We start from the raw sequence: 23,431 nt of genomic DNA on the forward strand, positions 1-23,431 counted from the left end.
CAGTCCGGAGAGAAGAACGGATCTGAGATGACTGAGGCATTTAGAGAAATGTTGATCTTTCTGTAACAAAGTTAAAACACAGACTGAGACACTCAGGAACGGATCTCTCACTGGACATGGATGGGTTGTTTCAGGTGAAGAAAGCGTTCTTCGCCCTGGTTGCTAATGGAGTGAGAGCAGCTCCTCTGTGGGAGAGCAAGAAGCAAAGCTTTGTGGGTAAGTGTGTTGTATCGTGGTCCTGCTGGACCTTCAGAATAAAAGCCTGTGTTTCTAAAACATTTGGAACCTTTTAGTTTCACCTGTTACAACCAGACCTGTGTTTATTATTATTATTATTATTAACAACTTGTTTTCTATGTTTCAGGGATGTTAACCATCACGGACTTTATCAACATCCTCACCAGATACTATAAATCCCCCATGGTAACACACACACACACACACACACCTGTCCCTGTTGTAAACAGGTGTTCTGTGCTACACGTTGAACACGTTTTACATTCTCTGCTGCAGCATTTGTTGTCATGGTAACAGCTAATCTGGAACAAGGCAGACATGGATATAAACTGTGCTCTGATTGGTTGTTGGAGCTGCAGGTATCAGGTTAACTCTGCTGAGTGTTTCAGTTGGTTCTGTGGAATCTGAAACCAGGCAGAGGTTCTGCTGACATAAGTGTCTGACACTGCTGACCTCTCTGAGGAGTCACCTGACTCCTCTAATCTCTTTTCCACCAACGTGGTTTAGAGCCTGTTCCGGTTCTCCAATGTGATTTTGAACCGGTGTCGTATGTTTCTGTTAAAACAACAAGAGGTTCTGGGCACTGACTATGGTTCGACCCGGGCCCCGCTGAATACTATTTTTTTTGCATGGGGCACAAGCTGTGACCCACCTGACCCACTGCTTTCCTTCTGCACTATGTAATGCCCACTGTTGATTACACATGCATGGCTCCTAAAACTGGTGGAAACACGTGTCGGTTGTATACAAAACACCAAAGTCCTAAAGATCCCGAACGTACTGAGTTCTTTGTTGGAAACACAGCTACAGAGGAGTCACCTGACCTTTCTGAGGTGTCACCTGACCTGCAGCTGTGACTCTCAAGCATGTCTTTGTCCAGGTGCAGATCTACGAGCTGGAGGAGCATAAGATTGAGACATGGAGAGGTATGAGCTGACTGATCTGAAAGCAGCTGTAGAATGCCTTGACATGTTGAAAATAACACGTGTGTCCTGTGTTTACAGAGTTGTACCTGCAGGAGACCTTTAAACCTCTGGTGCACATCTCACCTGATGCCAGGTACCTGCTTCTCCTCCTAGTTCACTGAAGCTGATTTCAGACTCTGAGTTCCTGATGAATAATTTATGCAGAAAGGACAGACAGCAGCTCTGCAGCAGCTCAATGAAACCCATTACTGATGAAAGCCTCCCCCATGTCTCCCTCTCACCTCCCATCCTCCCAGTGTTTTCGAAGCGGTTCACTCTCTGATAAAGAATAAGATCCATCGGCTTCCTGTCATCGATCCAATCAGCGGGAACGCTCTCTACATCTTGACACACAAGAGGATCCTGAAGTTCCTGCAGCTCTTTGTGAGTCCACAGTGGGGGGGTGGGGGGGTGGACTGTCCAAATTCACAGCCCATCACTTCCGGCCTTCACGACCATAGGAGGACCCGGCCCACATGGACCGGGTCCTCGAAGAATGATTTGGACACAGCCAGGAACCATCCAGGTGTCATCAAGGTTCATTAAATTCCCACAATGCATCTGAACAGGATAACATTAAGGTCTGGTTTGCAAAGACCCCCCACACCCTCTCCTCTCCTCCCCTGCACACACACACACACACACACACACACACACACACTGCTATACCATTAGCATCACCTGTTATTTCTACAGACCTGCATGGTTGGGAACAGAGAAGGGTGAGTAAAACACGTTTAATTTTCTTCATATTATTATTCTAATGAACAACAAACCTGTTGGACCAGAACTTCATTCAGTCTTCTCTGCATAATTTTTCTAGTTAAACTCCAGTTTCAGAGCGTCTGACATCCTCTGTGTTTACAATAAAAACATGAACGAAATCCTGCAGCCTTTCCCTTATTCACAATAATGTGTCATTTATGACATTAATTGGTCAATCTGATTTTATTAACATTTAAATAGGGTTTTTTCTACAACTCCACCTCCTTGTCTGCACTGCAGTATCTCCAACTGTCTCTTCTTCGTTGTGTAGACATTAGTGTTGATTATGCAGAGCAGAGAATCACACTTGCAGGGCCTATTAACATCATTGAGGGAGTCTGACATTCCCTCCCACCACGATGATTGGGATGAACAAAGGAAACGTACTGGGAGCCATGCCTTCTCAGGTTCTTACATCAGACATAAGGGTTCTAGGTTGAAGCTCAGACCGTGAAACCCACACAGGTCACCTTTGGACATGAGGCCTAAAAGCAAAAGCTGCTGATTCTGAAGTTGTGAAAAGTTCAGCTTCTCTCTGTTACACCCCTGTTAGATCACAGCTTCAAGGTACATGTGCACCATACCTGTGGTGTTTGCCCACAGGGTGACAGGCTCTGTACCTGCAGCGTGTGGCGGATCACGGATCAGCACCCAATCTGACCCGTACCCCATTCTGTCTCAGGTGTGTGAGATGCCGATGCCAGCCTTCATGAAGCAGACTCTGGAGGAACTCGGAGTGGGAACATACTCGAACATCGCCTACATCCACCCCGACACGCCGCTCATCACGGCCCTTTCCGTGTTCACACACCGCCGGGTTTCGGCGCTGCCCGTTGTGGATCATAAAGGCAAGCAGCTGCTCCATCATCATGTTCAGTGTTGAGGTTCTGAGCTGTTCTGATGTGCTGTTGTCCTGTCTCTCGGCAGGGAAGGTGGTGGATATCTATTCCAAGTTTGACGTCATTGTGAGTACAGTCATCCTCTGCTAATTCTGTAGAACCTGTCAAAACTCTGATGGACTGACCCAGGTGTTTTGTGCAGAACCTGGCTGCTGAGAAGACCTACAACAATCTGGATGTGACAGTCACTCAGGCTCTTAGACACAGATCTCAGTACTTCGAAGGCGTCATGAAGTGCAACAAACTGGAAACCCTGGAGACCATTGTGGACCGGATCGTGAAGGCAGAGGTACCACCATCAGCTTTAATGTGATACTGTGAGGTATTCATCTCCAGGTAGGAAGTGTTACACCAGAGCAAAGGAGCAAAGGATCAGGAAGGACAGAATGATAGCAAGTTTCGTCAAGGGTTCTGTTATGAAAGGGGGCTGTAACGAATCAGATCCAGTTAATATTCAGCGGGTTTGTGTTTGCAGGTCCACAGGCTGGTCGTCGTCGATGACAAGTCCCGCATCGTCGGCATCGTGTCACTGTCAGACATCCTGCAGGCGCTGGTCCTGACGCCCGCTGGTACAAACTTTCTTCCTGTTTCCACCTTAAACAAGCTTGCTGTGGACGCCCTGAGCGGTCACTGCAGCCAGTCTGGGAACTATCCATGTAACTGAGATCTAGGCTGGGTTATGATTCATTCTTTGTTCCCACCGTGTTTTATTACCAATGAACACAAACATGAGCTGCTGCTGAAACTACTTGACGGCCGGGAAGGTAATAAACCCTCCGGCCTCTACTTCTGACTGGCTCAAATGTATCACTATAACTTTGAACCCGAACAAGTCAGTGCACCTACATTTTGTAGGCAAGAAGATGCTGCGTTCAGGAAAACTTTAAAATATGAAACCAGCATAATCCTGTGTTGAAATAGGATGCACAATTTATTGTTAAATATGGGGCGATTCTCAATTTTCTAGTATTTTGGGCAACCCTGACCCTAACCCTGAAACATCATCTTACAGCGCTTTCACACCAAATCTTTGGAACGCCTTGTACCAGTCTAGAGTCCGGTTCCTGGAGCAGATCGTGTCGGCATGAACCCTGCCTGGACCCTGAAACGGACCAGAGAACAGTACTCTGGCACGCTCACAATTGCCGGTCTCAGCACGGTTTATCCAGACCCTGGAGCGGTTCACTTGCGGCGCGAATGCAGGACGGGCCAGTGTACCAGAAGCAGGAAGAGAGGATGTGACGTAAGAGCAGAGAAGATAAAAAACAAAGTAAGAGCGCAAAGACAAAAGAGTTTGAAAATGTGTTATAGAGCCATGTGGAATAGTGAAGAGGTGCTGCAGAATCCCACAGAGCTGCTCTGCACAGCACTTCAGGACTCTCCGGCTGACACCATCTGGACCTGCAGCTTTATTCCAGTTCAGTCTTTCCTGTTGTCTCTTCACTTGGTTCTGTCCAGGCATCCATCAGTCCATTTGTCCTTCTGCTTTAAACCTGTGATCTTCATCCCTGACCACACATGTCTGATATTGTTTTGCTGGATCTTGTTCTCCAGCTTCTTCTTGTACACCTCCTTGTTGTCTCCTATCTTCACTTTAAGTTGCTTTTGTATACTACAGTCTGCACAATCATCAGAAGATAAATCCTTTAAAGTTCTGATTCTCAGAGTAGAAATAGAACCAATGCATTTAAAGACTGAGAATTGATGAATTGCACTCTCACCCACGTCTCTCTGTGTTGCCAGGTCTGAGGAGAAAGGAGTCCATCCCCTCTCAACCCGGAGCCCTGAACTCAGCTGAGCTAGGGAGAGCAGGTCCAACTGAACTGGACCAGGACTCGGGTCTGGAGCCTGAGACAGAAGGCATAATTATTCAGGGACAGGGAGGTGAGCCAGAGACAGTACCTGAAGCAGAAGCAGATCAAGACCAAGATCAGGACAAGGACCAGGGACTGGATACTGGGAAAGTAATAACAGTAAGCGAAACTGAACCAGAACAGGTTCAGGAGCCACGAGAGACCACAGAGGAGACCTGGATGGAGGAAGACACTACTGAGAGCTGCCAGCAGAGGGAGGCAGAGGATGAAGCAGCAGAGGGGGAGGCATTTAGAGAGACACAGAAAGAGGAGAAGACAGGAGAGACGAAGGCGGGGCAGACGGAGGAGACAGAGGCGGGGGGAGGAGCAGCACAGCGAGACGATGAGGCAGATCAGGAGGAGGATGAAGAGGCGGATGGAAGAGGGGAGGAGGATGGGGGAGTAGATGGGGAGGTGGGGGACTGATGTCATCTTAGTGCATCTCACTGGACTCTGAGGACTCAGGTCAGACCACAGAAGGAGAATCAGAGAGGACAGGAAGGCTGAGGGATGGACTATAATTGGACTGCTGCTGAGGTGGGCGGGGCCTGTGACTGAGCAATCAGAGGGAGGCTTTGGTTCTGTCTGCTGGGTTCTGGGGGAGTTTCATGATGATCTGTTACCATGGTAACTCGAGGACCATCAAAGCAGCAGAATGGTTCTACATCCTCTAGTGGTGTAAGTCCATCACTGCAACCTCATAAGGTTTATTTCCTGCAGGGAAACAAAAAACCATGAAACTCAACCAGAACCAGAACTGATCCTTGGGCCACCCTGAGCATCTGGTTTGTATGTCTGATTGGTAGATAGAGTTTGAATGAGCCAATCACTGATCAGCTGCTGCTCATTAGTAACATGTCCTGTTTTATAGTTGGAACAAATCAAATATCGTCACTTTTATCTAAAGTTTTAAGATTCTGTTGAAAATGATTTTATTATGGAAATTATTGTGTTTCTAGTTCCTGCTGCAGACTGTAAGGGGGCGGGGTGCTGCACAGTTTGGACCAATGAGAGAATAACGCAGATTTAAATTAATATATTAATATACTAACTGTTCTCTGCCCATAGGGATTCTATGGCATGTAGTAATTGAAAAGGTAACAGCTGTGATGTCATCATGATAAGTCAGTGACATCACCGGCTGTGTTTCCATGGAGACGTGTAGCTGCTGCTGTGAACACAATGAATTAAAACTGCTAATAGAAGTGTTGTTTTTTTTTATGGAGAATCTTTCAACACATTTACTGGATGCAGCAAGTCCACCAGGGGATGGGTGAAGCTCTCAGGAACTGATGTTTGGTGTTAAAGGGTTAGGTCTCAGACCTGAGATGAAGGAGGTGACCATTCGTTTGAAGGATGGCTGCAGAGATGTACCCAGTCTGTAGCATCCTGAAATGTCTCCGCCAACAGATGGTAGACAAGAGGACAAGAAGCTCTAGGTCCGACCAGCTACTACTGCGCAGGTTTCAATTCAATTCAGTTTTATTTATATAGCGCCAATTCATAACACATGTCGTCTCAAGGCTCTTCACAACAGTCAGGTTCATACATTCCTATTAATCCTAATCATTGAACAGTTCAGTCGGAGTTAGTTTCATGGGAAAGGAAATGGCAAAATTTACATCATGGGTAAGGTAAGGTAAGTCTATTTATGTATCGTTTTCAGTAACGAGACACTCAAAGCTCTGTACATACAATTACAATACAATCACAAAGAACACAGAAAAACAAATCAAATGCTAAGAAATCTAAAAATCCATGAATCCTTCTGAGAAATCAAAAAATCTCTGGTCAATATTACAATGATACAGATAACATTAATAATCCTTTGGGTTTTACTGGTAAGAGCTGGTTCTAAACCAATCTTTCTAAAGAGGTAATTATATCATTAAGTCCTCTATGTAGGGGAAAGCATCTTGTGCTTATCAAGTCTCATCATTCCACTGAATTCTAACTAGTGAAGCTGAGTCACTGGTACAAAACAGCTTTAATCCACATTTTCAGGTGCTAATAATATATTGCTTTTACTGGTGCTGAAGTTGAAGTAGGTAATCTAATTCAGAAAGCTGGATCATTGGTGTAAGAGCTGCTAAAGTCCAAGTTACTAATAATGTTTGGTTTTCGCTGGTAAAATCTATGAAAAGTAATGAAATCACACATTTAGGTAAAGTAAGATAGGAGGGAAAAAATCATATTTCAGACTCTATTCTTAGCAGAATAGAGTCTGAAATAGTACAAAAAAACCTCAGCAGGGGTAAGCAACACACACATAAGTAAAGATTCAGCAAGGGTACGGTGGAATCTTGAGGGTGTGAATATATATAAGTCTGAGTGTTTTTGCAAGAATTAGTCTGTCAACGCTGATAGAAGCACCATTGTCCTTGAGAAGAGAGGTGGAGGTTTTATCAATCATTGTCCTATCAGCACACAGCTGGTAGGGGAGTGCTGGGGAAGAGCGTCGTGTTTTTATAACATCCAGGAGATATTTTGTCGATAGCCAGTTAGCAGAAGTTGCCAAGGCCACATTGGGGCGCCAGATTTAGAAAAATAATAAATGTTGTGGTTCAGGCAGTTGTGAATTTCCAACCACCTTAAAAGTTTTACTGGTATGTCTCAATTGCGAATCCAAATAGCCAAATTTCTGGAGCGTACAACTTCTCCAAGATTATATCTTTCAACCTCTGAGTCCAACCGCTGCCAGGCTGCGATTCTGTTCAAGAATCGTGTCCAGCTTGTGATTCTGCTCTTAACATTTCAGTCTGAGTGTTGATCGCTCTACAGACTCCATCTAACATCGCAGGGAGCTTCGGAAAGCTTGGAACAGCCGCCCACGTTTTGCAAATCACTCGATAAGCCAGGTAACCACCAACTCCAAAAAGCAGAAATCCAGTTATCAAAAGTCCAAATATGTAGGCATTTTCTACATCTGCGACCGACATCGTAGTCAGGAACACAATCTAGGTCAGAAATATGACAGAACTATGTTTATAAGCTAAATAATAAACCAGTACTGGCCCAGAATTTAGAACATTGGTACCGGTATTGGCAACAGAAAAGCCCCTCAGTTGACCTGTTTTTATGAATATACATCTAACAGGACTGGACTGAGAGCAGTTATTGTTCTTAGTTGTTGATTCACTGAATGAAGAGACTGCAGGGCCAGGCAGCCGTTAGTCATGCAGCTTAGAGCCCAGAACGACTGCTGTTTTCTACCAACATCGCTCAGAGTCTGCTCCTCTTTCCTACGTCATGCTTCTTCAGGGTATGATTCACCCCTGCAGTTTGCAGCTCAACCAGAAGATGGATGCAGCTTTGGCATCAGGAGATGTGATTGGTTGGTGCATACTCGCTCCATCTTTTAGTGTTTCAGCAAGAAAAACCCTGTTTTTGTTGGATGCCAATGAGAAAATTGACAACCTGCCCGATGCCATCAAGCAGCTAACAAGCCTGAACTTCTAATGTCACTGCATATGTTAGGGATGATTGATTTCTTCATCCAGTACACGTGGGTTCCTGGTCATGTACAGACCCATATAGTAAACTGTTACTATCAGTAACTACATTAATAAATGAAAACACTTCATATAGATGAATTTCACACAGACTGAAGTTTTAAACCTGTGTTTCTGTTGTATTAGATGATTTTCTCTTTCCAACTATTGAAAACACAACCTTTGAGATCAGACTATTACATCAGACCAATAATAAGCAGTTAATACAGAGATGTGGGCTCAATGAAAACTATGTTTAGTACTATGGAGGACCATTCCTGCCATAATTAAGAATAAATACAGTAATAAATAAATGACTCACAAAGTAGCTAGAAATATAAATGAATGCGCCACTAAATGTAACAAAATAATAAATACTGTATCCTGTTGACTGACTGAAAGAATACTTCAGTTTGCTCAAGTACTATAAGGAAGTCACATTTACGGACCCGCTTTCAAAATAAAAGCATGACTCGGTGACGGACTGTTTTCACCATCTAACCAGGGGAAACATACTACCAGCGCCGGACTGGCATACGGGACTATCGGCAGTGGGCCGATGCTGCAGCCCGTGGAGGTGCTGTCGAGCTTCGCCCCGTAGTCACGCAGCACGCTCTTGTTTTGCGGCGCCATGATGCCTCAACGCCTCCTCACCTCTCCTCCAGTCACGCCATCTGCTCAGCGCGCAGCCGCAGTGTGGACCTGGACACACGAACGTGTTTGTCGTCCATCCAACAGAGACATGCGCAGTGCTGTGGGTCTATCTCGTCATGGCGTTCCTCGGCAGAAGAACACCTGTCAACGCTATAAGCATCATGAAATAAGTCCGCGTCGGCCGTAAAGATGGAGCAGCGAATGCCAGCTAGGAAATGGAAAGGTGGCGCAGAAACGTTGAGAGATAAAAGTCCTCCAGACTGGAGTCAATAAGTGGACAGTATCTGGTTTATATTCAACACTAAGACCATGTAAACATGCTAAATAATATTTTAACAATAAATGTTATTATAATTCATATTGGCTATAGCTGAAAACGGGATCAGGCGCTTAGTTTTGGAGTCAGGTATTTCAAACCATTAGATGTAAGGTAGAGTGGATATATTGGACAAAGGATGGATGAAGATCAGAACTGCCTGGTTCTGAGGAAGAGGAGAACCACGGAAGCTTCATAGATGTAGTGAAGGGTGCAGATGGTTTGGTGTAACAGAGGAGGTGCTGAGATGGAGGAGATGCTCAGCTGCACACAATCCTAAAGACAGCAGCTGAACGGAGAAATTAAAGTTTACATGCTCTTAAAACTAAGTAACGTTTACTTAAAGTTAACATGGGAAGGTAAAGGCCAAAATAGGGCTTCCCTTAGAGTAGGCCTACATGTAGAGAGTTGTTGGAGAAACAAGGAATCTATATGCTATAATTCAAAGTATAACTGGAACTCACTTTTGCAAATCTGAGTACCCTACAGGTGTTACACCTCTGGATAAAATATTGCATGCATGCTGAGAAATATAGCTTCAGATTTTAACAGCATATCTGGAGGCTTTTAGTGACACAGATGGTCAATTCCTAACCTTAACAGGAATCAATTTCTGGCAGACATTTTTCTTTTAAGATGATGGTTAAAGTACCCAATATATGTTATATTAGAATATTCCAGAGGTATCATTTTGAATTTCCACATCAGATATGAATGAAGTGACATATAGAGATAATGTAGCTTCATTCTACAAAGATACAATTTTATTTTAATGGCATGAATACACAAAGAGATTAGGAGATATTGCCATTAGTGTTGCTTTAATTCTGGAATCCCACTTTAGATGTGGATAACACATTTTAATGTTAATACCAAGAGTAATCAGCTCAGGACATCAGACAGATTTATTTTAAAAGAATTATATATATGGCAAGGTATACAGAAATTTCCCATGTTTATGGATTTTTAAAACTCCCAATCAGATGTGAATGAAACTTATTAAGTGATACTATGGATGTTAAACTTTTTATCTGGACAGAAATTACCCTGTGATAGTGGGCAATTTTCTTTAAAGAAAATTATTGATATAGTCACTCACACTTAAAGTTCTCATCAGGAGATTTCATTGTAAAATTCTGCACCATATATTAAAAAAATAAACAAAAAAATGGGCTAGCTTGTCCGATGGAATCCCAAGGTGTTCCCAGGCCAGCCGAGATACACAGTCCCTCCAACGTGTCCTGGTTCTTCCTCTGGGCCTCCTCCTGGTGGGACGTGCCCAGAAAACCTCACCAGGGAGGCGTCCAGGAGGCATCCTAACCAGACGCTCAAGCCTCCTCAACTGGCTCCTCTCGACGTGGAGAATCAGCGGCTCTTCTCTGAGTCCCTCCCGGATGACCGAGCTTCTCACCCTATTTCTAAGGGAGAGCCCAGACACCCTGCGAAGAAAACTTATTTCAGCCGCTTGAATCCGTGACCTCATTCTTTCGGTCATGACCCAAAGCTCATGACCATAGATGATAGTAGGAACATGGATCGATGAGGCGACTGTGGCGACTGTAGGAAGAGTAGTCGTCTTGCAATCAGAAGGTTGTGGATTCGATTCCAGCTTCCTCCTGCCATATGTCGATGTGCCCCTGGGCAAGGCACTTAACCTCAAGTTGCCTACTGATCTGCATATTGGTGTATGAATGTGTGAGCATTAGTGAGTGCGATTGGGTGAATGTGGCTCTAGTGTAAAGCCCTTTGAGTGGTCTGTATGACTGGAAAGGTGCTATATAAGTTCAGCTCATTTACCATCGAGAGCTTCGTTTTCTGACTCTTCACCACAACAGACCGGTACAGCGCATCACGCAACCATCTCAGGTCCTCAGAGATGGTGGTTCCTAGGAACCTGAATTGGTCCACAGCTGACACGGTGTTGTTGAGGATGGTGAGGGGGGTGTAGGGGGGTGGTGTTCTCCGAAAGTCCAGCACCATTTCCACAGTCTTGAGTGGGTTGAGTTCAAGGTAGTTCTGACAACACCAGTGGACCAGCCGATCCACCTGCTGTCTGTATGCAGACTCATCACCGTCCTGGATCAGGAAGCTGTTGATCCACTGACAGGTGGAGGCTGGGACGTTGAGCTGGGTGAGCTTCTGGTGGAGGATGTCTGGTATGATGGTGTTGAAGGCCGAGCTGAAGTCTATAAACAGGATCCTGGCGTACGTCCCTGGGTGGTCGAGGTGTTGCAGGGTGAAGTGTAGACCTAAGTTAACAGCATCATCTGCCGACCTGTTTGCTCGGTAAGCAAACTGCAGGAGGTCCAGCAGGAGGCCTGTGATGTCTTTCAGGTGCTTCAGCACCAGCCGCTCAAAGGATTTCATGACCACAGACGTCAGGGCTACAGGCCTGTAGTCATTTAATCCTACGATGGTGGGTTTCTTAGGAACCGGGATGATGGTGGATCGTTTGAGGCAGGAGGGGACCTCACATTTCTCCAGTGATTTGTTGAAGATCCTTGTGAAGATCGGAGCGAGTTGATGTGCACAGGCTTTCAGGCATGATGGGGAGACATTATCAGGTCCTCCAGCTTTCTTTGTTTTCATGCGCTGAAAGAGCCTGTTTACATCTTCCTCTGAGATCTTTAGTGCAGGCAGAGGATCTGATGGTAGGGGGTTGGTTGCTTTATGGGAGGAATTTGTTCCTGAATGGGATGTAGAGGAGATGGTTTGAGGTGTGAACGGGTTCTTGTCATGTCTGCAGTAGAAGCCATTCAGACGGTTGGCCAGGAGACGACTCTGTTCAGGATGGGTGGAGGGGCTCTTGTAGGCAGTCAAGTTTCTCAGACCAGTCCATACAGCTGAAGTGTCACCAGTAGAAAGGATGTTCTTCAGCTTCTCACTGTAGCTTCTCTTAGCTGCTTTGATCTCCTTTGTTAGTCTGTTCCTGGCCTGCCTGTACCGCGCCCAATCTCCACTGCTGTGAGCTTCTTCCTTTTCCCTGCGCAGATTCCTGAGGTGTGGAGTAAACCATGGCTTATTGTTCCCAAAGGTGCAGAAGGTCTTGGTCTGCACACACATGTCCTCACAGAAACTGATGTATGATGTCACCACATCAGTTAGTTGGTTTAAGTCAGTGGCTGAAGCTTCAAAAACAGTCCAGTCTGTGCATTCAAAGCAGGCCTGTAGCATCTGCTTTGATTCCTCAGTCCACTTCTTAACAGTGTGAACCTTGGGTTTGGAAGCTCTTAGTCTCTGTCTGTAGGTTGGGATGAGATGGATTAGATAATGATCTGAAAAACCCAGAGCAGCCCTGGTAACAGCATGATATGAGTCCTTTAAAGTTAAGATGTATATCGAAACAGTAAATGGTTCCTTAGCGCCTGGTTGATAAGGGAACAGGGTTTGTCTAAATGTTTGAGTGCGTAAATGAATATTTAGATATTCTACGGAGCAAACAGGTTGCTTTTAAATGTAGCTCCCCCCAGTAGAGGTTGCTAATATTCTTTGGTAAGTTAGTCACGCTTAAGCACAATACAAAGGTTTACTAACTTCAATATTATAAGCTAAGTAAAGTCACAGACAATTGAAATATTATGCACTGCATTTATTTTATTGTAGAGAAAATATAGAAGGCGATGGTTACAAATTTAATAAATATACGTGGTAAAAGCACTTAAGGGAAAGACTGTCAAGGATAAAAGGGGTTGTAATAATTTAAGGTAAATAATGAATTTATGGTAAATAATAAGGTAAAAGATTTAAAGAAGCATATTGTTAGTTACTGAAGGTATTTACGTTCTGTATATTTTTTAGCTATAATGATGTGTTCACATGCAAGGCTCTGACGAGAAAGGATTGAGAACCATACGTTTGAGAGACCATCTTTTTTAACCGAGATGCTACAGACCGTAAAGAACTGAAACGAGTCAGCCGAGGGAACGTCGCAGTAAAAGAAGGAGATACCATTCCAGTTTGTAAGGAGACTGGAGCGTAAAACCAGCAGCTTGAGTTTGGCCGGGCACGAATGCTGGCAGAAAGGAAGAGAAGAACAAAGAGCGCTCTGATGGCCGACTGAGACGCAGGAATCAAATGGTGGCTTGCGTCATGACAAAATTTCAGTGGTGAGAATAAACCAGTCTAAGCAGACTCCTGATTGAGCGAGGGTGGATGCAGCTTTGGCGTAGAAGGATTTGTGATATTGATAGAAAAATTGGGAAGCCATGTTTGAAATGTAGGTCGACTATGAGGGACAGATAGGTATCGAGCTTATTCTATGCTCGGTTAACAGAGCAGAAGACGTCTCTGAAATGCTTAAAGGCGGCCGCAAGCTCGCCAAAAGGGGATTCTTAGAAAGGCGGGGGATCGGATAATTTAAACACAGCATTAAAGCCATCAGGGAAAGCGATTCAGTGGTCAACCTCGGGAGATCGTAAAATGAGAGAAAGCAGATAAATGATCTGCCCCTGCAGGATTTTGGAGCAGAGCCTGAGTGAGATGTTAGAATGCATGGGAGAATATGTTCTACCTGAATGTAAACGAGGAGTGGGAAACACAGCGTGCTTGAAGGGCAAATGAATGAGGAAACAGTAGAGAGGAGAGAATGAACTGATACATTTCACCCTTAGAGACGAGCCAGGACGGGCGTTGCGATGGTGAATGTCAGTGGGAGGAGCCAAGGAGCGGGTTGAACCTCGGCGGAGCGGAGAAGATGAAATGCTGACGTGGCAGAATTGGAGGCGAACTCCCAGAGAAGCTAAGTAAGAGATGATATGGAGCGCTGGGGAGAATCCATGGACGAGATGAATGAAGCAGGGAAGATTGTGGGATGGCCGGTGTAGAAAATGACGTTGAAGCCTGGGGTGCGGAGGATCGGTTTGAGAGACGAGATCGGAGGAGAGCTGGGCAACGCAGCGGCAGGAGTCGGGGTGGAGGCAGGGCGACCTTAGCGACGCTTAGCAGGAGGATTGGAGGAGTTCTGATGCTGCGTTCAGACCAAACGTGGTTTGAGCGTCAAAAAGGCGTCCAACGCCTCAGGTTGGTCGGTTGTGCACTTCAACTCTCGACGCGCGTCACAAAACTGTGGACAGATGCAGGTTGGGAGGAACTTCCTTTCCCTGTCTCTTGTGTACAATGGCGGATGCAATCGAGAGAGTGGCTTGGCTTTATTTGCTGAATAAAGCAAGAGTACGTCGTCGTCTGGCGCCTCTGCGCCGTGTCTGGATTCACCAGACAATTCAGAGGCGTTCAGAGTTTGGTGAATTTCAATTTCAACCTTCTGACCAGCACCCACATCTCATACCAGGACACCAACTACAGGCACTCGATTTCAGCTGAAGAGCACCTGTAGTTTTATTAAAGTTTTATTAACTTACCCAAGATGCCGACCTCCTCACTGATTCTCCTCCAAGCTAGGTCCTTCCTGTTTCTGTCTCTGTAGTAGTAGCTGGCTGTATCATAAATAATTGGATGGGCACAAACCGCAACGATACGTTTATCCTCCATTGTCTTTGTGGGATTTCCCGGGATCTTTGTGGTCTTTCCGTCACATGATAAAATACATCACTACGTCTCTGATTGGTTGACGCGGCGCAGATTTCCCAACTCAAGTGTCGGACGCTTTGGATGCGTGTAACGCGCGTCGGAGGTTTGAAACGCTCAAAATGTGTCAAGATGCGCCGTGCTGGAATCGTGAAACGCGCCGCAGGACCTCTCGCCACTCCAACAGATGCGTCCACATAGACTTTACATGAAAACCAGACGCCCCTGATGCTCAAACCGCGTTTGGTCTGAACGCAGCATGAAGGCGCTTTCCACTTGCCCGGAGCTGAGACAAGAGAAAAGGGGCCATTAAGGCGGGAGGCTGTCGAACGCTCCTACAAGCAGAAGAGGAGGAAGGAGGGTGGGGATCCGTCACGAAACAGTGCGAGGAACCACCAAGTCGCCAGAGACTTAATCGGACATGACGCAGCTGATCGTCGAAGCTCAGCTGAAGAGCGGGGAATCCATGACTGGAGGTCCTTAAAAGCGAAGCGTCGGAGGATGATTGATTGAAGACACATGCAGATCTGATGCTGATTGGATGGAGGAGAGATGCACGGTGGAGTCATAAGACGGTTGGGGGTGGAGGTGAGTCCTTCAGTTTGAATTTACTTGGTCCGTGACAGCGACCAAGGAATGTAAAAAAGAAAGAAGGAAATAAACGGGCTCAAGGAAACTGGTTGGGTAAAAAAATACAACAGGGCTATATTAGAGGGGAAAATATACCGGTGCTTAAGAAATAAAAGGACAGTAAAATAATTTGAAAAATAATATATTTAGGAAAAAATATTAAGGAAAAAACATGTTTTAAATATATTTGAATAGTAATAAATATGAAAAAAATATAAGACGTAGGAAAAATAAAACCGCAAGAAAATCACCTGTATTAAATAAACAAAGGAAAATACAGAGTTTAGAAACAAATTTATGATTTGAAAATTAGTTGTTTATATAAAGATTTATGTGTGATAATTTGATCAATTGTTGAATAAATCTATTTGCATTTAATGACACACTTGTTTATATTTCTAGCTATTTTTTGGCCCAGTAATTATTTTATTTATCCATTTATTTATTTCTGTATTTATTTTTAATTATGGCAGGATTGGTTCTCCATAACAAATGAGCCTCATCAGAACCCAGGTTATAATTTATTGAATATGACTTTATATTTTTGTTTTGGGGAGAATTACTTTAAGGATGAAGGAGAAAATCAGGGTTGCTTATTTTCAGTTTGTGGTTTTTTATGGACTCAAGAAAGGTATCTAGAGTGTCTGCATGAATGGAAACTCTGGATTTAAAAGGAAATAAACAATTTTTTACGAAGTAAAATGTATAGCTGAGTACAGTTTCATGTTAATACAGAACCAGGTCCAATTGTCATCTAAATAGGTTTCAATGGAAACAAATGGAGATCATATCAGGGGTTCAAAGATGAATAAAATCCTGAAGGAGCTAGAGCACATGTTGCTAAAGTATCAGAACCTTTTTCTGAGCTGTATATAGTTACTGTGCCTGCAGCATTTCTGTTTGTTCTGTGAAAGGAACCTGGAACCAGTCCAGTTTTCTCTTTGTTGAGCCGTCCCTCTGAGTGAGTAGAGAGCATTTGCTGATCTTCACACAGGAAGCAACACAACGCTGAGGCCCGTCTGAAAATCTGTGAGTAGAACTTTGAATTTTGTTCATCGACACAAACAGAACCAGAGCGTTCAGAACACATGGAGTTAATTCAGCTGTTTGCAGCAGTTTAAAACCACTTTAGCTCCGTTTTTATGTTTCTGCCACATCACTGTGTTCACATAGAAATGTTTCCGGTGTTAACTGCTCCAGCTATGCTCCATGTTCTCAACAGATAAAAGCTCAGGGTTCTTGGGTTTTTAGCCCCCAGAATTTTCTCTTCCGGTCCTCATCGCTGCTGGTTCTGGCTGTCTCAATTAGAACGCATTAACTGTCTGCTTTAGGAGACTGAACACATAAAGCTTTATGTTCTGCAGATAATTCTACAGTTGATTACAGTGTTTGTGTTGAATATCTGAACTTACTAGAAGCCAGGCAGGAAAGGTTTTGACAACCAGTTTGAACATGTCTGGGGGGGTGTGGCCTGATGCTGACAGCCTGCCAGGCTTCTGGCACGCCAGGTATCATATCTGCTGTAAATCTGCACAAACACTCATGGACTTACTGAGGAGGATCTCTGTAGGTGTTATCACTGAACAGGTAAAATGGAGTTTAGTTAAAGCACAGCTGGGCACATCTGCAGTCGCATCTGGATCCTAAATTCTACTGTTAGGCTTCACTAAGCTCCTGATGCTGTAGACTACAAGTCCCACAGATCCAGATCACACTGTCTGTTTATTGGATTATAAATGCTGTTGGTTACTCCAAGACATTCTTCTGTGATGTCCAACATGAAGGTAATGTGAAGTAGGAATGTTGAAAAAAAATACAGGCTGAGGTCACATGACACCACAGGTAGCGTCTGTTTCTGTGGAACTCACCTGAGATCTTCAACCAGAACGTCAGACTGCAGTCTGACCTGCTGTGAGGGGCGGGTTCTCCTTTTACTGAGAGTAACATGACACCACAGGTAGCGTCTGTTTCTGTGGAACTTACCTGGAAGCCGTCAAGCAGCATTCTGAGCTCATCTGTTCCCACTGGGAGGCCTATCACCAATCACCACTGGTTAAGCTCTACTGGCACTAAAACAGCAAAAATTACATTTCAGTTTAGAATTTTTGACCATCTCTACAACTATCATCATGTGATGTTATGATAGCTGTGGGGTGCTTAAAATCATTTTTATGTGTCTAACTTGTTACTCAATTCAGTTCAGTTTATTTATATATCGCCAATTCACAACACATGTCATCTCAAGACTCTTCACAAAAGTCAGGTTCATACATTCTAATTAATCCTAATCATTGAACAGTGTAGTCAGATTCAGTTATTAATTTATTATTGGAAAAATAGCCTACTGTTGTATAAAAAGACACTTCACCAAGCTAGAACAGCTTATTTCTCATCATTAATAGAAGAGAACAAGAATAATCCTAGGTTTCTCTTTAGTACAGTTGCTAAACTTACACAGAGTCATAGCTCTGTTGAGCCATCCATTCCCTTAGCTCTTAGCAGTCATGACTTTATGGGATTCTTCTTAAATAAAATTGATTCTATTAAAAATAAAATCTTTGACATACTCCTGAAGATGATTACTTCATCCTCAGCAAGTGAGACAACATTGGAAATAACTGCAGAACCTGATTTGTGTTTGGACTGTTTTGATCCTGTGGAGCTTCCTGAGTTATCAGAAATATTAGCTTCATCTAAACCTTCAACTTGTATGTTAGACCCAATCCCAACCAAATTATTTAAGGAAGTGTTCCCTCTGATTACCAGCCCCATTTTAGATATGATTAATCTATCTTTAGTAAATGGATCAGAACCACAGGCTTTTAAGTTAGCTGTAATTAAACCTTTACTTAAGAAACCTTCGCTTGATCGAGATGACTTGAAACATTACAGACCTATATCCAATCTTCCATTCTTATCTAAAATTCTTGAGAAAATAGTTGCTAATCAAATGTGTGAACATTTATACAGCAATGACCTGTTTGAAGAGTTTCAGTCAGGTTTCAGAGCTCATCATAGCACTGAAACAGCTCTGCTGAAAGTCACTAATGATATTCTTATGGCCTCAGATAATGGACTTGTGTCGGTTCTGGTTCTGTTAGATCTCAGTGCTGCATTTGATCCAGTCGACCATAATATTCTCTTAAAAAGGCTGGAATATGCTGTAGGGATCAGGGGAACAGCGCTAGGCTGGTTTAAATCTTATCTGTCTGACAGATTCCAGTTTGTTCATGTAAATGATAAATCATCTTTAAACTCCAGGGTTAATTGTACCACAAGTTTTTCTATCTAAGGAAACCCAGCAGATTGCATCCAGTCAGTGACTTGCAGCATTCACTCCTCCTGGATGAGCATGTAGAGACAGTGGACAGTCACTGGTGTTGACTTTGCAGCAATCCCTCATACTGAGCATGCATGTAGCGACAGTGGAGAGGAAAAACTCCCTTTTAACAGGAAGAAACCTCCAGCAGAACCAGAACCAGGCTCAGTGTGAGCGGCCATCTGCCACGACCCACTGGAGGTTTGAGAGAACAGAGCAGAGACACAAAGAGAACAAAGAAGCACTGATCCAGGAGTACTTTCTATGGGAAGGAAAAGTAAATGTTAATGGATGTAGCTCCTTTAGTCGTTTTATCTAGAAAGAAAGAAAAGATAAACTCTGATCCAGTTTTCAAGGTTAGAGTCTGAAAGAGAGAACATAGAGTTAGTTACAGTAGAAGCTCAGTCAGTAGCCATGTCTAGGAGAGAGAAAGGGTTAAACACTGAAAGTCAGGGTCATGTGGATCATCTGTAGAAGGTGAGCATTAAGTTGTTGCCAGCAGAAGCTCGGATGATTTCCCTCTCCAGAAAGGTGTCACAGGTAGACACAGAGTCAGTCCAGGTGTAGCTTCTAGGAAGAGAATAGAGAGAACATAAAGTTAAAAGCTGAAATAACAGCAAATAATGCAAGATTGGAGAGTAGTGTGAGAATGTAGCGAATGCAGTTTATTTTTCTCTAGTGAAAAATAAACACATTTAACATTCAAAATATACATATATTCATCAGAATGTTTGATAAAGAAAATACCTACAGTCAACTTTGAACAATATATCAATAAACCAATTGGAACATGATTGAACCGTGTTACGCTACATGTTGGGGACAGTGGTGTGAAAACTTATGAAAGACATGATTAAAAGGCTAATGGCAATAAAAAATAGCACATCTGTCTGACTTTGGCGTGTCATTGTGGAATGTAGATGAACATAAAAGCATGTAAATGCAGGTACCAGAGTCATGTTTGGAGTTTAGGAGGAACAGGTGGGGGAGGCGTTTGTCAGCAATAGTAAATGAGGTCCAAGCATCAGCAGGGTTTTACCTGAAGTATGAATGCCTCACTCTTTCTTACCTCTCATTATAGATGTGAAGACTCTCCTATAATATATAATATGCACGATACTGCCAAAAGAATTGGGTCCCACCACCAGATCAATGAGTTCTGGTGTTCAGTCCTGCAGATTCAGTTTCCCTCTTTAAAACAAGACTGGAACTGATGGTGGAGGTGTAGAAACCTCCAAACTGCAGATTGAGTTGAATCCAAATGATGTGCAAACACCCAGTGGAAACATAGTGACATTATAACCAGGAAGGAAGATGGTAAATTCGAGGAGTCTCCACTTGAAAATGACATCTTTTTCCCATTTTTAGCAGTAAGCAGGGGTCCTGAAGAGGAATCATTGAAGCTATTCACATGTAAAGCTTCCACCTTCAGTACTTTTGGTTCCTCAGCAACCAAGCATTACTTGATGAAACTGTAGAACTTCAGGATCCTGGATTTGGGTTGCCATGCAGAGACCTGACCACTTGCAGGCAGATTTTTATTTAAGCTCAGCAGAAAAACCAAGACAACTTCTTCTGACTCATGTTTTTTCTCTGGTTTCAGCTGTAGGTCAAGATGTGTGATGAGGAGAAGCTTGTCGATGTGCTGGATGACATATCAGATGACGAATTCACCACCTTCAAATGGCACCTGAAGAAGGAGACCTGGAAAGGCATAGATCCCATCAAAACCACCAAGTTGCAGAAGGCAGAAAGGCTTGATGTTGTGGACCTGATGGTGCAGAAGTACCAGCTCAGTGGAGCTATGATGGTCATGATGAATGTTTTCACGAAGATTAACAGGAATGACCTGGTGAAGAAGCTCACAGACCTCAGTCCTGAGGCTGAAGGTCAGTCTCAGACAAAGAACGTCATGTCAGATTAAAGCATGTGCTCCCTTCTGAATTACAGAGGTAAACTCATGGAGGAGATGTTGATTGAGCAAGGAGCAGAGAAATTTCAGCCCAAAACTGACCTAGAACTCAGTTAATAAGAGTCAAATCTGGATTTTCAGAATTTTGAAGAATTGTACAGTTTGAAGTAACCATAGATCCATTAGACACAAAGCCATTTACCCTCTGCAAGGACCTGCTCATGAACTTCACATGCATAGTTACTTGGAATCATTAGAAGACATGATTTGGACCTGATTCTTTCACTAATAATCAGAAGCTTTAGTGAAGCAGCTAATCTCAGAGCAGAAGGAGCTTGAGTCTCAGCTCTCCAGGGAGTCTTTTTATTAATGATATCAAATATGTGACGTTCCTTTTAGTTCCACAATTTCAATTTCATCTTCCAAGAAGTGAAGATGCAGCAACAAACTCTTCAGCTGTTTTATCAGGCCAATTCAGCTGACTCAGAGAAGGTCAGGGTTAGTTGTGGTGAACAGGTTCTGTTCTGTTCTTGGAGTTTTAGTCCATCATCTGCATCCTGACATGAGTTTTTGTCTCGTTCTCCAGTTCCTGGTCCAGCATCCTCTTCAAACTCCTCGGACAACTCGGTTGACAAGTTGACATCAGTGCGGGGACAGTTTGTGAACAAAGTCTCCGCGGCGGTTCTGCAGCAGCTGCTAGACAGAATGCTGGGAGAAAAAGTTCTGACCGACTGTGAAATGGAGTTTGGTAACATCAACAAGGGGGATAAAGCCCGATCGGTGGTTGACATGGTGAGGAACAAGGGCTCCAAGGCCAGCTCAGCTCTGATCACTGCTCTGTGTGAGGTGGATCCATGTCTGGCAGAAGAGCTGAAGCTCAAGTAGAAGAAGACAGAGGAGAACCACGTACCAGTGACCAAGACCCTCTGATCTAATACTCTTGAAATTAACCCAAAAGAATCATTTGTCAGTTACAGTAAGTTGCAGAAACATGTTTTTACTAATCTGCTGATTAGGAGAACCAACCAAGAAGGCAAATCAGAACCACATTTTTATCCTAAAATCCAGTATGGATATAAAATGACCAGAACCATGGTTTCATCTGAAATCACCTGTAGCTCAGCAGATCATGGCATAGTGCTGTGTTTTCATGTCGACTGCACGTCCCATCAGTTGTCCCCTCAATGAGACGTCCAGCAGGCTTTCTGTCACCTCACAGACCGTCTCCATCCAAAGGACGCAACTTCCTGCTTCTCCATTTGGGTTTTCAAAATAAAATCACAGTACCACAGAAATAGTCACGCAGATTTATTGTTTGTTCCGTGGCCAGGTATCGTTCCAGGGCCCACTGTTTGGGGGCCCTGATTCAGAACTAGCTTTCTGTGTCATTACAAGCAGCATGAAACCGAAGAACCTCAGTAAATATGAACAGACTTAACCTAAATGTCCCAGAAGCCAGAAGACCCTATTAGAACCCTAATAGTTAGTTTTGCTGAACAAACTTCAGATATTTTCTCTCTTTCTTACCAAATAATCCACATTTATACCAAAGTTCAAACTAAGAACGTCACAGTGAGCTGATTGGCTCCAACACACAGGCTCAACTCTGATTGGAGGTCTCCAGAAAGGGGTTGGGCTTGTCTTAATGTTTATTATTGCATAGCCTGCCCTCTCAGAAAGATGATATGATTGCCTGAATTTGTCATCATTCATGCCAGATCCCTCAAGACAGCAGGACCACCAATCACACACCTGATGGTTCCTTTATCTGCCTAGCAACACAGCTGGATGAATTCTCACTGGAGGAAAAATGAAACTAGAAATTCCAAATCTTCCTGACTGGTTTGTTAAATGAGTCCCTCAGAGAACCCCAAGAGTTGGCCACAGGATGAAGATGATGATACTTCTTCTCCATCTTCTGTGTGCAGCAAACATCAGAGAGAACTGAAACCAATAAGAGTTCTGTTGGTCCAACATCAGACTGATGTGTGTTCTGTTTCTTTGTCTCTGTTTAACTCTGCAGCTGATCACTGATTCTAATAAAACAACATATTGAGTCAGACTGTTGTGAACAATTCTCTGCTTGTTCTTCTCCTGGGTTCAGGCAACACATCCAAACCTTCAGGTGTAGAAATGTCCTCCTGCTGAAGCAGACCTGAAACCCACAGACAGCTTACTGAACATGGATGCAAACCGTAGCTCTTCCTTCTGTTGCAGTGAAGCTGATTTCTGACTTTAATGTTGATGGAGAGAAATTAGATTAATTGATTATTAATTAATCTAACAACCTGAACATGTCTAAAACTAATTAACAAACTCACACATTACAAAGTTAACATTCATTCATTTTCTACACCACTTCTTCTATAGTGGGTCATGGGCAGGAGGCCAGGTCCACCCTGGACAGGTCGCCGGTCCATGGCAGGGCAACAAGGAGACACACAACCATGCACACACTCATTCACACCTAAGGGCAAATTATAGAGACCAATTTACCTAATCGTCTGTGGGAGGAAGCCAGAGTACCCGGTGAGAACCCATGCAGAAAGACCCCCGGCCAGGACCTTCTTGCTGCACGGCAACAGTGCTACCAACTGTTCCACTGTGCAGCCCACAAAAGCAAATAACATCAACCTACAACACAGTTCCAGTGAAGTTCGGTTGTGTATAACAATAAAACCAGAACCCAGTGATCTGCTAATCCTGTTCAACCTCTATGCCACTGAATCCACTACATAGACCAGATATTTAATGTTCAAACTGAATCAAATTTATTGTTTAGTGGAACAATGTCCTATTCTAACTTGATGAACAATTTCAGCAGCAGCAGGACGTCCCTGAAGAAGACGTTGCTTGGATTGCAGCAA

The 23,431-nt window shown here is 43.7% G+C and overlaps 1 protein-coding gene across 1 annotated transcript in view; it reads left to right on the forward strand.

Annotated features, from left to right (window-relative positions):
- Window positions 1-22,626, forward strand: part of LOC124857837 (5'-AMP-activated protein kinase subunit gamma-2-like) — a 42,747-nt gene extending 20,121 nt beyond the window's left edge. Inside the window, exons 5-16 of the mRNA XM_047349338.1 lie at window positions 135-216; window positions 365-423; window positions 1,118-1,163; window positions 1,242-1,296; window positions 1,460-1,586; window positions 2,650-2,815; window positions 2,895-2,932; window positions 3,009-3,155; window positions 3,342-3,435; window positions 4,610-6,182; window positions 20,256-20,541; window positions 21,151-22,626. Of these exons, the coding sequence (XP_047205294.1) occupies window positions 135-216; window positions 365-423; window positions 1,118-1,163; window positions 1,242-1,296; window positions 1,460-1,586; window positions 2,650-2,815; window positions 2,895-2,932; window positions 3,009-3,155; window positions 3,342-3,435; window positions 4,610-5,145 (1,350 nt within the window). The 3' untranslated portion in view covers window positions 5,146-6,182; window positions 20,256-20,541; window positions 21,151-22,626. The remainder of the gene's footprint in view (window positions 1-134; window positions 217-364; window positions 424-1,117; window positions 1,164-1,241; window positions 1,297-1,459; window positions 1,587-2,649; window positions 2,816-2,894; window positions 2,933-3,008; window positions 3,156-3,341; window positions 3,436-4,609; window positions 6,183-20,255; window positions 20,542-21,150) is intronic.
- The last annotated feature ends 805 nt before the right edge of the window (window positions 22,627-23,431 follow it).

The sequence above is a fragment of the Girardinichthys multiradiatus genome, chromosome 21, assembly GCF_021462225.1.
Source record: "Girardinichthys multiradiatus isolate DD_20200921_A chromosome 21, DD_fGirMul_XY1, whole genome shotgun sequence".
Classification (NCBI taxonomy): domain Eukaryota; kingdom Metazoa; phylum Chordata; class Actinopteri; order Cyprinodontiformes; family Goodeidae; genus Girardinichthys; species Girardinichthys multiradiatus.